Below are 12,388 nucleotides of genomic sequence, written 5' to 3'. Positions count from 1 at the left end.
TTTTAATGGCTTTTTCTTTTCTCTTTCTTCTCCTCCACTTTCTTCTTCTTCTTCTTCTTCCTCTTCCTCTTCCTCTTCCTCTTCCTCTTCCTCGTCTTCTTCTTCATTTGGGGGAAAGTGTAGAGTAATGCGGGGAGTTGTATTTTAGTCTTCTCTCTTTTTTTTTAATTCTTAACAAGTGGGCAGCACTTCGATGAGGAGGATGGATTGACTCCACATGCCACTTCCTAGATATAGTTGAGAAAACATGTTCCCCATCTGGTCCTCTTAGAAAAAGTAGCATAGTAACTGCCTCCTATAATAAAAGATTCCTTTTTCAAAAGTTTTCTTTTCTCTCAACCCTTGAGTAGATCCAGTATTTTATGAAACTCATGAAAGTGGGTGACAGTCATCTTGTCCCTCCTCTTTTCTGAAAAGTACTATATATATGACTGTGACTTCCAAGAAAATTTGCTTCCCACTTGTTGATTTTTCTTTGGTGGATGAGTTAATTTCTAACTTTTTTCACTGACAAATGCATCTTTTGAAATAAACCAAATGGATTGAGTTTGTAATCTAAAAACAATTTTTCCTTGTCAGGAACTGTCTTACATACTCAGCAAGATTTGCAACTCAAAAATGTGTGTTGTTCCTAGGACACAACTTAAGACCTGGTACATAGGAAAAAGATGAGGGGTGGTTCTAAAAGACAGGTGCCAGTGGAATGATTGACATCCTTTCAGGTTTGAGGATGTATGCCTGCTTCATTAAGAAGCAGGGTTAGATGGGATGGGGAGAACACTTAACAATAAGGAGATTAGTCAGGGAACCCCACTCATTCCTATTTGGCATATGAGGACCCCCTAGCCCTTTGAGATTCTCTACTATAATAAAAAAAAAACATGGAAAGAGTATTGGGGAGATTCTTCATAAGTGTTAATATGAATTTTTTCAGTTTATTTCGGTTGCACATTTCAATTTTAAAAGAGTTTAGGTAATCTTTTCCACCTTCCCCAAATCCTAAACCTTGAAGATTCATTAGTATAGAACCAAAGCTTTCGCATCTCAATTTTTTTAATATGCATTCTTTTCAAAAGTATTAAACAAACAAAATCCCTTCAAAATGCTTCCAGAAACGTGGGAATTTTTCCTGGTGCAATATAATAATTGTACAAAATAGTAGAATTCATTGCAATTTGTTCATATATGCACATAGCATAATTTGGCCAATTTCATGACCTGGTATCTCTTCTTCCTTGCCCCCTGCCATTTTCCCTTTCTTATTCCTGTTCTTTCTGGTCTGTTATCCTTTTGAGGTGTCCCCAAAAAGCTCCATTTCAGCAGGAATATTCAAAGGTGAACTGATTGGATTGTGAGTGCCATATTCTAACCAGTCCTTCCTAGTTTGAATGGACAGGGTGTAAATGCAGGCAGGTGGGATATAGCTAAAGTAGGTGTGTCACTGGGGGAATGCTCTGAAAGGTGCATCTCCCCTGTGGCTCCTTAACCCTCTCTCTATCTGATTCCATGTTTCCATGAAGGGAGCAGCTTCCCTCTGCCATACACTTTTCCCATGAAATTCTACCTGACCTTAGACAAGAGCAATGTAGTCAGACACCTATGGTCTGAGATTTCTGATTTTATGAGTCAAAATTGACTTCTCCCCCTCTAAGTTGTTCTTGTTGGGTATTTTAGTCACAGTAAAGCAAAGCTGGCTAAAATGGAAACTGGTACTGAGAAGTGTGGTCATTTCTGTGACTAACCCAACCATGTGGTTCAGAAGCCTTTGGAAATCATTTGAAGGAGGAATTTGGAGAAGTTTGGAAATGCAGACTGCAAAAACCTTAGAATGTTATGAGCAGAGCTTAATGAGTGCTTCTGGTGGGAGCTTACTTAGAACAGAATGCTGATAGGAATGCAGACTCTGCTCATGACGTTTCAGAGGGAAATGAGAACTCTATTGAGAATTGGATTAGAGGCCACTCATGTGACATTCCGTAAAGAAGTTTTCCACATTTTGCTCATGTCTTGTGACTTCTGTGAATATAAAAACAATGGACTAATTAATGTAGCAGAGGACATTTCAAGGCACCATAGCAATCAGTCAGTGACACGGAAGTTGTTGGCAACTTTATCCCTATTTACTGTGAGAATCAAGAGCAGAAAGTAGCTAAAGGATTATAAAAACTAGCAACAAACAAACAAACAAACAAACAAAAACCTTTCAGTTTAACCAGAAAAGTACTTGTAAAATCGGGGCCATGGAAGTCACATCTGTTGAAGAGAGTATAGTCCCTAAAGTGATGCTAATTACTTTTCAGAAACAATGGGAAATGCCTCAGAAGCATTTCAACACCACACCACAGCAGATTTGAGGGTGTAGAAAAGAAAATTCCTTTGAGAAGAGATCTTGTAGGTACTCTGCCTGCACAGGGTGGCCTAGGATGTTGTTTCACCATGCTGAGCCATGCAGTCACTCATAGGCACTTCAGTTATGGTTCTAGGAGGCCCCAGCATCACATGAGCTGGCAGAGGACCTAAGCATCATCCACATGGTGCTGGTTCTGCAGGAATGTAGGATGCTACAGGTCAGGGGTCATGGAAGCTTCCACTAAAAGTCCTGGGAGACTGGGCAAAATGTAACAGGGTCAGAGTCCCTGCAGGCTTCCCTTGAGAAGGTGATACATAAGCTGTGAAAATGAAGCCAAGGCTAGAATGGAGACCCCAGGAATTAAGAGATGCAAGTAACATGGACTGTCTGCTGAGAAAAACTGTTGGCTGAAGAGGAAACTAAACTAAAAGAGAGGCTTTGTGCACTCGTTTCACCATCAAGGTGAAAGGGGTATGGGCTGCCTAAGACCTATGGAAAGCACATATCACAACCATATGTCCTAGATACTATACGTGGAGTTATAGGACCTGCTTAACATGGAGTGATGGGACTTGTTTTGCTGGTTGGGCTTAAGTCTTGCTTGGCCTCATCTTTGTTTTTTACTATGCTTCTATTTCTCCCTTTTGAAATGGAAATGTTCACTCTGTGCAACTGTATATTGGATATGTAGCTTGCTTTTGGTATTTATGGGAGCTCACAGCTTAAAGTTTGCCTTGAGTTTCAGAGATTTGGACTTGAACTTTTGGAAATGCTGAAACTGTTAAGACCATAGAATTCTTGGAGATGGACTAAGTGCATTTTACATAGTGAGATAGACATAAACTGTTGGGGCCAGGGGCAGAATGTTATGGTTTTGATATGAAGCAGTCCCCCAAATTTCCTGTATTTCTGTAGAAATAGTCACAGGTAAAGGTGATTGGTTTGTGAGAGTTGAAACCTAATCAAGTCGTTCCTAGTTTGAATAGACTGGGTGGGAACTGTAGATAGGTAGAATGTGGCTGGAGGATGTGGGTCACTGGGGGATGCCCTGGAAGGGTGCATCTCCCTCGTGGCACTTTAACCCTTTTCTCTGTTTTCTTGCTGCCATGAGGCGAGCAGCTCACCTCCACCACACCTTCTCACTGATGTTCTGCCTCACCTTAGGCACAGAGCTATGGACTTGACTGTCGATGGACTGAGATCCCTGACACCATGAGCCAAAATAAACTTTTCTTCCTCTAAGATGTTCATGTTAGGTATGTTAGTCACAGTAATACAAAGCTAACTAAAACGTGGTCTCCTTTCAATTTCCATGAAAATTCTCTTTTTGCCCTTTTTTTTCTCTAGCTCTCACCTATGACAGAAAATGTACTATGCTTGACTTTCTAAAACTGACTTATTGCACTTCCTATGATGCAGAAACATCTTTGAGTGTTCAATATCAGCTATTTTTCTTTATTTTGTCCAACTCAAGTGGTATACTTTTAATTTTCACAAGTAAGTACACATGAGACACTAAACCAACAAACCTGATTCATGGGAGCCTGCTTGGATTATTGCCACACAAATTTTCTCCATGACCAAATTACCGCTCCAGTTCTACTTTCTTAATTAATGATAATAGCCCACCACCATGGCCTGGCATCTTGTATTCATTTGAACCTCATCTTGCATTTTTAGTCTATGAGCTGCTTTTTCATCAACCTTCCATGTCTATGATATGCTGAATTCTAAATGGTAATCAGGATACCAAACACAAAATGTCACTTTTCTCAATCAAAGTGTCTGACACCTAATACTGGGGATTTTGTTGTTGTTGTTGTTTACCACTCTTTCGATTCATGTTTCTGGTCTTATGCCTGACTCTCATAAAGGAAATGATATGGTATCCTTCCCTTGACAATGACAAGATTAACACTGGGTTACTAATTACAGGCTGGGATATGTTGAGCAGAAAGCAACATGCTGTGTAAAACAGGTAGCAGACTCACCAGTAATTGTGTAAATAGCAGTGATAGCCAAAAGGATAAAGATCGCCAGGTAAATGTCCAATCCCAAGGCCAGCTGGATGAATATGGCTCCAGAAAATATACTTGACTAAAAAGGGAATAGTCAGGATGGGAAAAAAACATGCATTGCATTTCAGGTCTATGGTTTCTTTCCTCCAATGTCCATTTTCCCTCCCTTTTCCTGGTAGACTCCTACTCATTCTTTAAGGCCCCATTTTGATGTCTCCATAACAATATCTTCCATAAAGCTTCATAAAGGAATTTCACATTTTAGGTACTATTAAATGATGGCATTTGTCCTGAGAACATTTTCTGTACCATGATGCTTAGAGATACTGAGCATTTGCTTACAAATCCTCTTGGCTGTGATAGAGAAAATTATATGTATTTATATATAGATACATAATATATATAATATGTATATATATATAAAATATATAGTATGTATAATTTGTTTATATATTCTTCACATAATGTTCTTGTTTTGATTTTCTTTCTTTTATAAAAACATGTTTATTTTATAAAATCACATACAATATTGGCTTTGTTTAAAGGGATTAATGTGGAAATTTGTTCTCTGTTTTAGAAAAGATTAAGCTACCAAGGAATTACAGATTGGTTCCATTCCAAGAGATGGATTGTCAATTTTTCCTTGTGTTCTGGAGAACCATAAGCTTTCTTATTTCTTATTTCTTCCTCAAAACATTAAAAGAATTAACTCCCATATTTTTTATTTCCCCAAGCTCTATGTAAAGGAAGTATCTTATTACACTCAGTGTGTACCTAAGGAAAATTAAATTCTGGGAATTTGTCTAAGGTCTCAGAGGTAGCTTGTGGTGAGTATAGAATTTGACACATGCAGCATTACTTCAATTCTTACATTGCTAAACATAGTGTTATATGACTGTCATAGGATTTTACTTAATGAATTATAACAGTAATATTCAGAGATATGGAGAAATCATTCTGGTAACATGGGGATTATGGTCACATAGGTTTGAATCTGTACAGCAGACAATAATTATCTAGTCAAATCAACAACATTAAGCTTTTCCACGAAGTCTAAAATGCAAGACAAGGAGAAAAACTAGTTACCCACAATATTTGAATGGTAGTAAGATTGGAAAGTAGTAGAGATATACAAAAATTTATTTGAAGAATCTTAGAATTAGACATCCTCACCTAGCAAACAGTTATTCACTGGGAATCATAGTAGGCCAACATTAGAACTTTAGTTTATAATGGAAATAATTTTGCTCTAATGACTATGGGTGAATGTAAAGATTCCTTGATAACTTCTAAAAGGATCAGAGTAGTCCAAATGAAACAAACTCTCAAAAATAAGTGTTCAAATTCTCTTTAGAAATAAGACCTTGGAGTTCTGCCTACAGAACTAACCCACCCACCACAGCAACCCCAGTAATCCTGAGGGTGGAGCTAGTATAAAACTTTGGACAACACCACCTAACTGCTGAGAAGGAAAGCTGAGAAACTTTTGAAATCCAATGAAAACAATTGGTCAATTTTCTGAGATACTTTTTTTTCTCTTTCTCACATTTCTACAATTTTTGAAACCAAGTATTTTTTATGTATCAGTTTGTTGAGGATTGGGATGTCTGCATAATATATTACAGTTTTGTTGCATATACTTCTATTTCTACTTTTTAATTTTTGAAAAATTTTTACTATATATATATTTTTTTTTCTCTCACTTGTTTCCCTGGATTCTTTCTCACATTTCTTCTGCAATGACCACCCTCTGTTACTCTTTTACTCTTCCTATGAATTTTTTACTTCTATTTTCTCTCCTTTCTCATAAACCTTACATCCTACACCACATCTGTTTGCTCTTTGTTCACCTTCTGAAATTGTAGACCCTTTGCAAACCTTCCGTTTATATTGTAGACAATACTTGAACCCATTATTTCTGTTTTTTGCAACAAAACTGTAGAGGTCTTAACAGGAGCTATTGGTTTAAGGCTGTATATTGTTTGTGTTGGGTGTTGTTAATATTGGTCTCCCCTTAAAGGCAAGGAACTGGAAACATACAGGGATATTATAAGTCTACACAGTAGAAACTGTACCTCAGATCCACACTGCTAGAGGGGAAGACACACAAACAACATGAAAAAACTAGGGAACAAAGCACCTAAAACAAACCAAATGCTCCAATAATAGAAACCATTGACAACAAAGTAGAAGAAACATCAAAGACAGTTTAGAATGTACATAGTATACTGATCCATGACATAAAGTACAAAGTAAGAAGTGAATTTGGAGATAAATTGCTGAAGGTGAAAGATCACTTCAATACAAACATAGAGATTCTGAAAAGAAATCAAGCAGAAATCCTTGAAATGAAAGAATCAATAAACAAAATTAAAAATACAATGGAAAGCATCACAAAGAGACTAGACCACTTGGAGGACAGAACCTCAGGCAATGAAGACAAAATATATAATCTTGAAAACAAACTTGACCATGCAGAAAAGATAGTAAAAACCAAGAAGAGAATTTCCAAGAATTATGGGATAACAGGAAAAGACCACATTTAAGACTTCTCAGGATAGATGAAGGATGGAGATACATACCAAAGGAATGCACGATCTTTTCAATGAAATGATATCAGAAAATTTCCCAAACGTAAAGAATGAAATATGAAAAACAAAGGTTTTTAGAATCTCAAATGTACAAAATTAAAACAGACCCACATCAAGGCATTTTATAATGAAAATGCCTAACACAAAGAATAAGGATAGAATGTTAAAGGCTGAGAAAGAAAAATATCAGATTACTTATAGGGGGAGACCAATTTAGATCCCAGCTGATTTCTCAACCCAAACCCACAAACCTAGGAGGTCCTATGAAAGTATATATATCAAACTCTGAAAGAAAATGGATGCCAACCAAGAATTCTACATCTGGCAAATTTAGACTTCAGATTTGAAGATGAAATAAAAACATTCCATGATAAACAAAGGTTAAAAGAATTCACAAATAGCCAGCACTGCAGAACATTCTTAGCAAAATACTCCATGAAGATAAAATTTTTAAAAATTAAAACAAATGGAATAGTCAATCAAAAAGAAACTAATTCAAATTCAAAACCAGAAATAAACTCAAATGCCTGGGAATACAAAGCATATCTCAATAATAACCTTGAAGTTTAAAGGACCAAACTCATTAATTAAAAGACATAGATTGGATATTGGATTAAAAAACAAGACCTGACAATATTCTGTCTCCAAGAAACTCACCTCCTAGGCAAAGACATCCACAGACTGAAGGTGAAAGAATGGGAATAAACATATCACTCACTAGATCATGTAAACAAGCAGGGGTTTCTATCCTCACAACAGATAAAGGAGACTTCAAGCCAAAGTTAATCAGAAGGGACAAGAAGGACATTTTATAGTGCTTCAGGGAATGATACATCAAGACATAACAGTTGTAAATATTTATGCCCCAAACAATGGGACATCTATATACAATAAACAAACCCCTTCTCAATTTCAAGAATCAAATAGACCAAAACACAATAATACTGGGTGATTTTAACACAACTCTCTAAATACTGGATAGATCCTCCAAACAAAAACTAAAATAAGAAGCTATAGAACTAAATGATACAATCAATAGTTTACATTTAACAGACAAATATAGAATACACTTTCTTCTCCTCAGTACATGATTCTTTCTCTCAAAGAGACCATATATTATGCCACAAAGCAACTCTTAGCAAACACAAAAAAATACAGATAAAACCCTGCATTCTATCAGATCGTAATGGAATGAAATAAGAAATCAATAATAAAATAAAAAGGAAGCTTCTGTAACACCTGGAGACTAAATAATATGCTATTGAATGATGAATGGATAGCAGAAGAAATCAGGGTTTAATTAAAAAATACTTAGAGGTAAATGAGAATACCAATACAATATATCAAAATCTCTGGGACACTACGAAGGCAGTGCTAAGAAGGAAGTTTATTGTATGGAGCTCATTCATTAAAAGAATAGAAAGTCAAGGAATAAATGACCTAACATTACATGTCAAAGCCCTAGAGAAAGAAGAACAAAACAACACCAAAAGCAGTAGAAAATAGGAAATAATTAAAATCAGAGCTGAAATCAATGAAATGAAGATAAGAGAAATAATTAAAAAAACTGAAAAAACAAAAAGTTAGTTCTTTGAAAAAAATAAATAAAATTGATAAAACCTTATTCACACTAATGAAGAGAAAGAGAGAGAAAACTCAGATTAATAAAATTTGTGATGAAAAAGGAAATATCATGACAGACACTACTGAAATACAGAAAATAATCAAAAACTATTCAAAAAATTTTTACTCCAATAAAATAGAAAATGTTGAAGACATCAACAAATTGCTAGATATATATGACCTACCCAAACTGAATCAGGATGACATATACAACTTAAATAAGTTAATTTCAAACAATGGAATAGAAGACACCATCAAAAGCCTACCAATCAAGAAAAACCCAGGACCAGATGGATTCTCAAGTTCTACAAGACCTTCAATGAAGAATTAACACCAATGCTCTTCAAATGGTTCCATGAAATGAAAAAGAAGGGAACCCTTCCAAACTGATTCAATGAAGCTGGAATCACCCTGATACCAAAAACAAAGACACATCAAGGAAAGAAAATTCAGATCAATATCCCTGATGAACATAGATGCAAAAATTCTCCATAAAATTCTGACAAATCATATACAAAAACACATTTAGAAGATAGTGCACCACAATCAAATGGGTTTCATCCAAGGAATGCAAGGTTGGTTCAATATACAGAAGTCAATATATGTAATTCATCACACCAATAGACTTAAAGACAAGAATTATATAATCATCTCAGTAGATGCAGAAAAAGCATTTGTCAAAATAGAGCACCTTTTCATGTTCAAAACACAAGAAAACTAGGAATAGTAGGAACATCACATTGTAAAAGCTATATATGATAGTATCATTCTAAACAGACAGTATCATTCTAAACAGAGAAAAATAGAAAGCATTCCCTATAAAAACTGGAATAAGACAGGGATGCCCTCTTTCACCACCTCTATTCAACATCATCCTTGAAACTCTAGCCAGAGCAATTAGACAGAAGAAAGAAATTAAAGGAATAAGAATAGGAAAAAAAGAACTCAAAACTATCACTATTTGCCAATGACGTGATTCTATATTTAGAAGATCCAAAAAAATTCCACCAGAAAATTTCTATAACTTATAAATGAATCCAGCAAAGTAGCAGGATATAAAATCAACACCCATAATCAAACGTGTTATACATCAGTGGTGAATCTACTAAAAAAGAAATTAGAACTACCCCATTCACAATAGTCTCAAAAAAATAAAATACTTGGGAATCAATCTAACAAAAGAGATGAAAGAACTCTATAATGAAAAGTACAAAACACGAAAGGAAGAAATTGAAGACCTTAGAAGATGGAAAGAGCTTTCATGTTCTTGGAGAAGCAGAATTAATATTGTCAAAAAATTACCATATCGCCAAAAGTGCAATACAGATTTAATGCAATTTCTATTAAAATCCCAAGACATTTTTTAATAGAATTAAAAGAAAAGCAGTCATAGAATTCATTTGGAAAAATAAGAGACCCAGAATAGCCAAAGCAATCCTTAGTAAGAAAAGTGAAGCAGGAGGCACCACAATACCCCCTCAATTATACTACAGAGCTGTAGTATTAAAAACAGCATGGTATTGGCACCAAATCAGACAAGAAGACCTGAACAGAACAGAATACCCAGAAACAAACACACATGAATACAGTTATCTCCTACTAAACAAAGGTGCCATAAACATACATGTGAGAAAAGATAGCATCTTCAAAAATGATACCGGGAAAACTGGAAATCCATACAGAGAATAATGAAATTAAATGCCTATCTCTCACCCTGCACAAAATTTAACTCAAAATGGATCAAGGACCTTGGCATTAGACTAGAGACCCTGCACCTACTAGAAGAAAAAGTAGGCCCAAGACTCCATCATGTCAGCCATAGGAACTGACTTTCTCAACAAGACTACTAAAGCACAAGAAGTAAAATTGAGAATCATTAAATGGGATGGTATCAAACTAAAAAGTTTTCTCACACCAAAAAAAGAAACAATCAAGAATGTGAACAGAGAACCTTCAAAATGGGAGAAAAATTTTATCACCTGCCCCTCAGAGAGAGCATTAATCTGCAGGATATTAAAGAACTCAAAAAACTTGACACCACAAAAACAAGTAACCCAATTGATAAATGGGCAAAGGAACTGAACAGGCACTCCACAGAATAACACAAATGATCAACAAATGCATAAAAAATATTCAACATCTCTATCAATTAGAGAAATGCAAATTAAAATGACACTGAGATTCTATCTCACTCCAGTCAGAATGGTAACAATCTTGAATATAAGCAACAATAAATGTTGATGAGGATGTGGGGGAAAACGTATACTCATACATTGCTGGTGGGACTCAAATTGGTGCAACCACTCTGTAAAGCAGTATGGAGATTCCTCGGAAAACTTGGAATGGAATCACCTTTTGACCCAACTATCCCACTTCTCAGTTCATACCCAAAGGACTTAAAATCAGCATACTACAGTGACACAGTCACATCAATGTTTATACAAGCTCAACTCACAAAGTAAACTATGGAACCAACATAAGTGCCCTTCGATGGATGAATGGATGAATAAAATTATATATATATATATAGATATATATATATATCACAAAAAATTCAAGAGTTGAATATCCTCTCTGATATGCAGATGCTAACACAACACAAGGGGAGTGCATTGGATTAGAAAAAGGGGAATGAAGGGAAGGGAGGGGACAAGAATAGGAAATAGAGTAGAATAAATCAGACATAATTTCCTGTTATATATAAATATGCCAGAGTGAAACTCCACATCAAGTACAACCCCAAAAATGGGATCCTAATTAGAATAAGTCATATTCCATGTATGTGCAATATGTCAAAATCACTATACATGTCAATTGTACACTGAATAAATAAATAATATTGCCAAATCAAATCCAACAATGTATCTAAAAGATCATTTGTCATTCTCAAGCAGGATTTATCTCAGGTATGGAAGTATGTTTCAAACACATGCAAAGTAGTAAATGTACTACTTTTTTAAAGGACAAAATCATATTATCTCAGTAGATACAAAAATCACTTAATAAAATTGAACATCCCCTTATGATTGTTGAAAAATCAGGTACAGGAGGTACATAGCTCAACGTAATGAAGGGTATATGTAGCAAATCCACAGCCAACATCATATTGAATGTGAAAAAGCTAAAAGTCAGACGTCTAAGATCTGGAATAAGATGTGGATATCAACTATCACCATTCTTATTCAAAATTGCATTGTAAGTGTTAGCCAGTGCAACAAGACAAGAGAAAGAAATAAAAGACATACAAATAGGGAAGGAATAAAATTATCTCTTTAGTGAATAGGATTTATTTATAGATAAACCTAGCAATTTCACCAAAAAAAAAATTAGAACTGTTTAAAAAAATCAGTTAAATTGGAGAATTCAAAATTAACATACACAAACAGTGGCATTGTGTACACTAATGATTGTATCATGGAAAAAGAAATAATAGAAAAATACATTCACAATAGATACTTCAAAGACAATAACAAAATTCTAGGAATAATTTCAACTAAAGAAGTGAATATCCACATTGTGCACAACCATAGAAACAAAAAGTTTTACCCCATTTGTATATCAAAATGCAGTCTGTAAAAATAAAAACAATAATAATTTTTAAAAAGAATTGAATAATATTTTGAATGAAAATTTCAGAATTATAATGAAATAAGCTAAGAGGACACATACACACACATGCAAATGGGGAAGACCGCTCCTTTTCATGGATTGGAAGAATTTTTGAGTGTGTGTACTACTAGGGATTGAAACCAGGAGTGCTCCATTACTGAGCTACATCCCTGGTTCTTTTAATTTTTCATTTTGCG

At 35.1% G+C, this 12,388-nt stretch overlaps 1 protein-coding gene across 1 annotated transcript in view; it reads right to left on the bottom strand.

The window, feature by feature from the left end:
- Nucleotides 1-12,388, bottom strand: part of LOC306667237 (solute carrier family 5 member 4) — a gene marked incomplete at its 5' end in the record, with an annotated part of 59,253 nt that overhangs the window by 27,561 nt on the left and 19,304 nt on the right. The window contains one exon of the mRNA XM_079149713.1: nucleotides 4,342-4,447. Within this exon, the coding sequence (XP_079005839.1) occupies nucleotides 4,342-4,447 (106 nt within the window). The remainder of the gene's footprint in view (nucleotides 1-4,341; nucleotides 4,448-12,388) is intronic.

Source organism: Sciurus vulgaris, assembly GCF_902686455.1.
Source record: "Sciurus vulgaris genome assembly, chromosome: 8".
NCBI lineage: Eukaryota > Metazoa > Chordata > Mammalia > Rodentia > Sciuridae > Sciurus > Sciurus vulgaris.
Note: the sequence above shows the minus strand (reverse complement) of the source record. Positions and strands in the feature narration are given on the sequence as shown.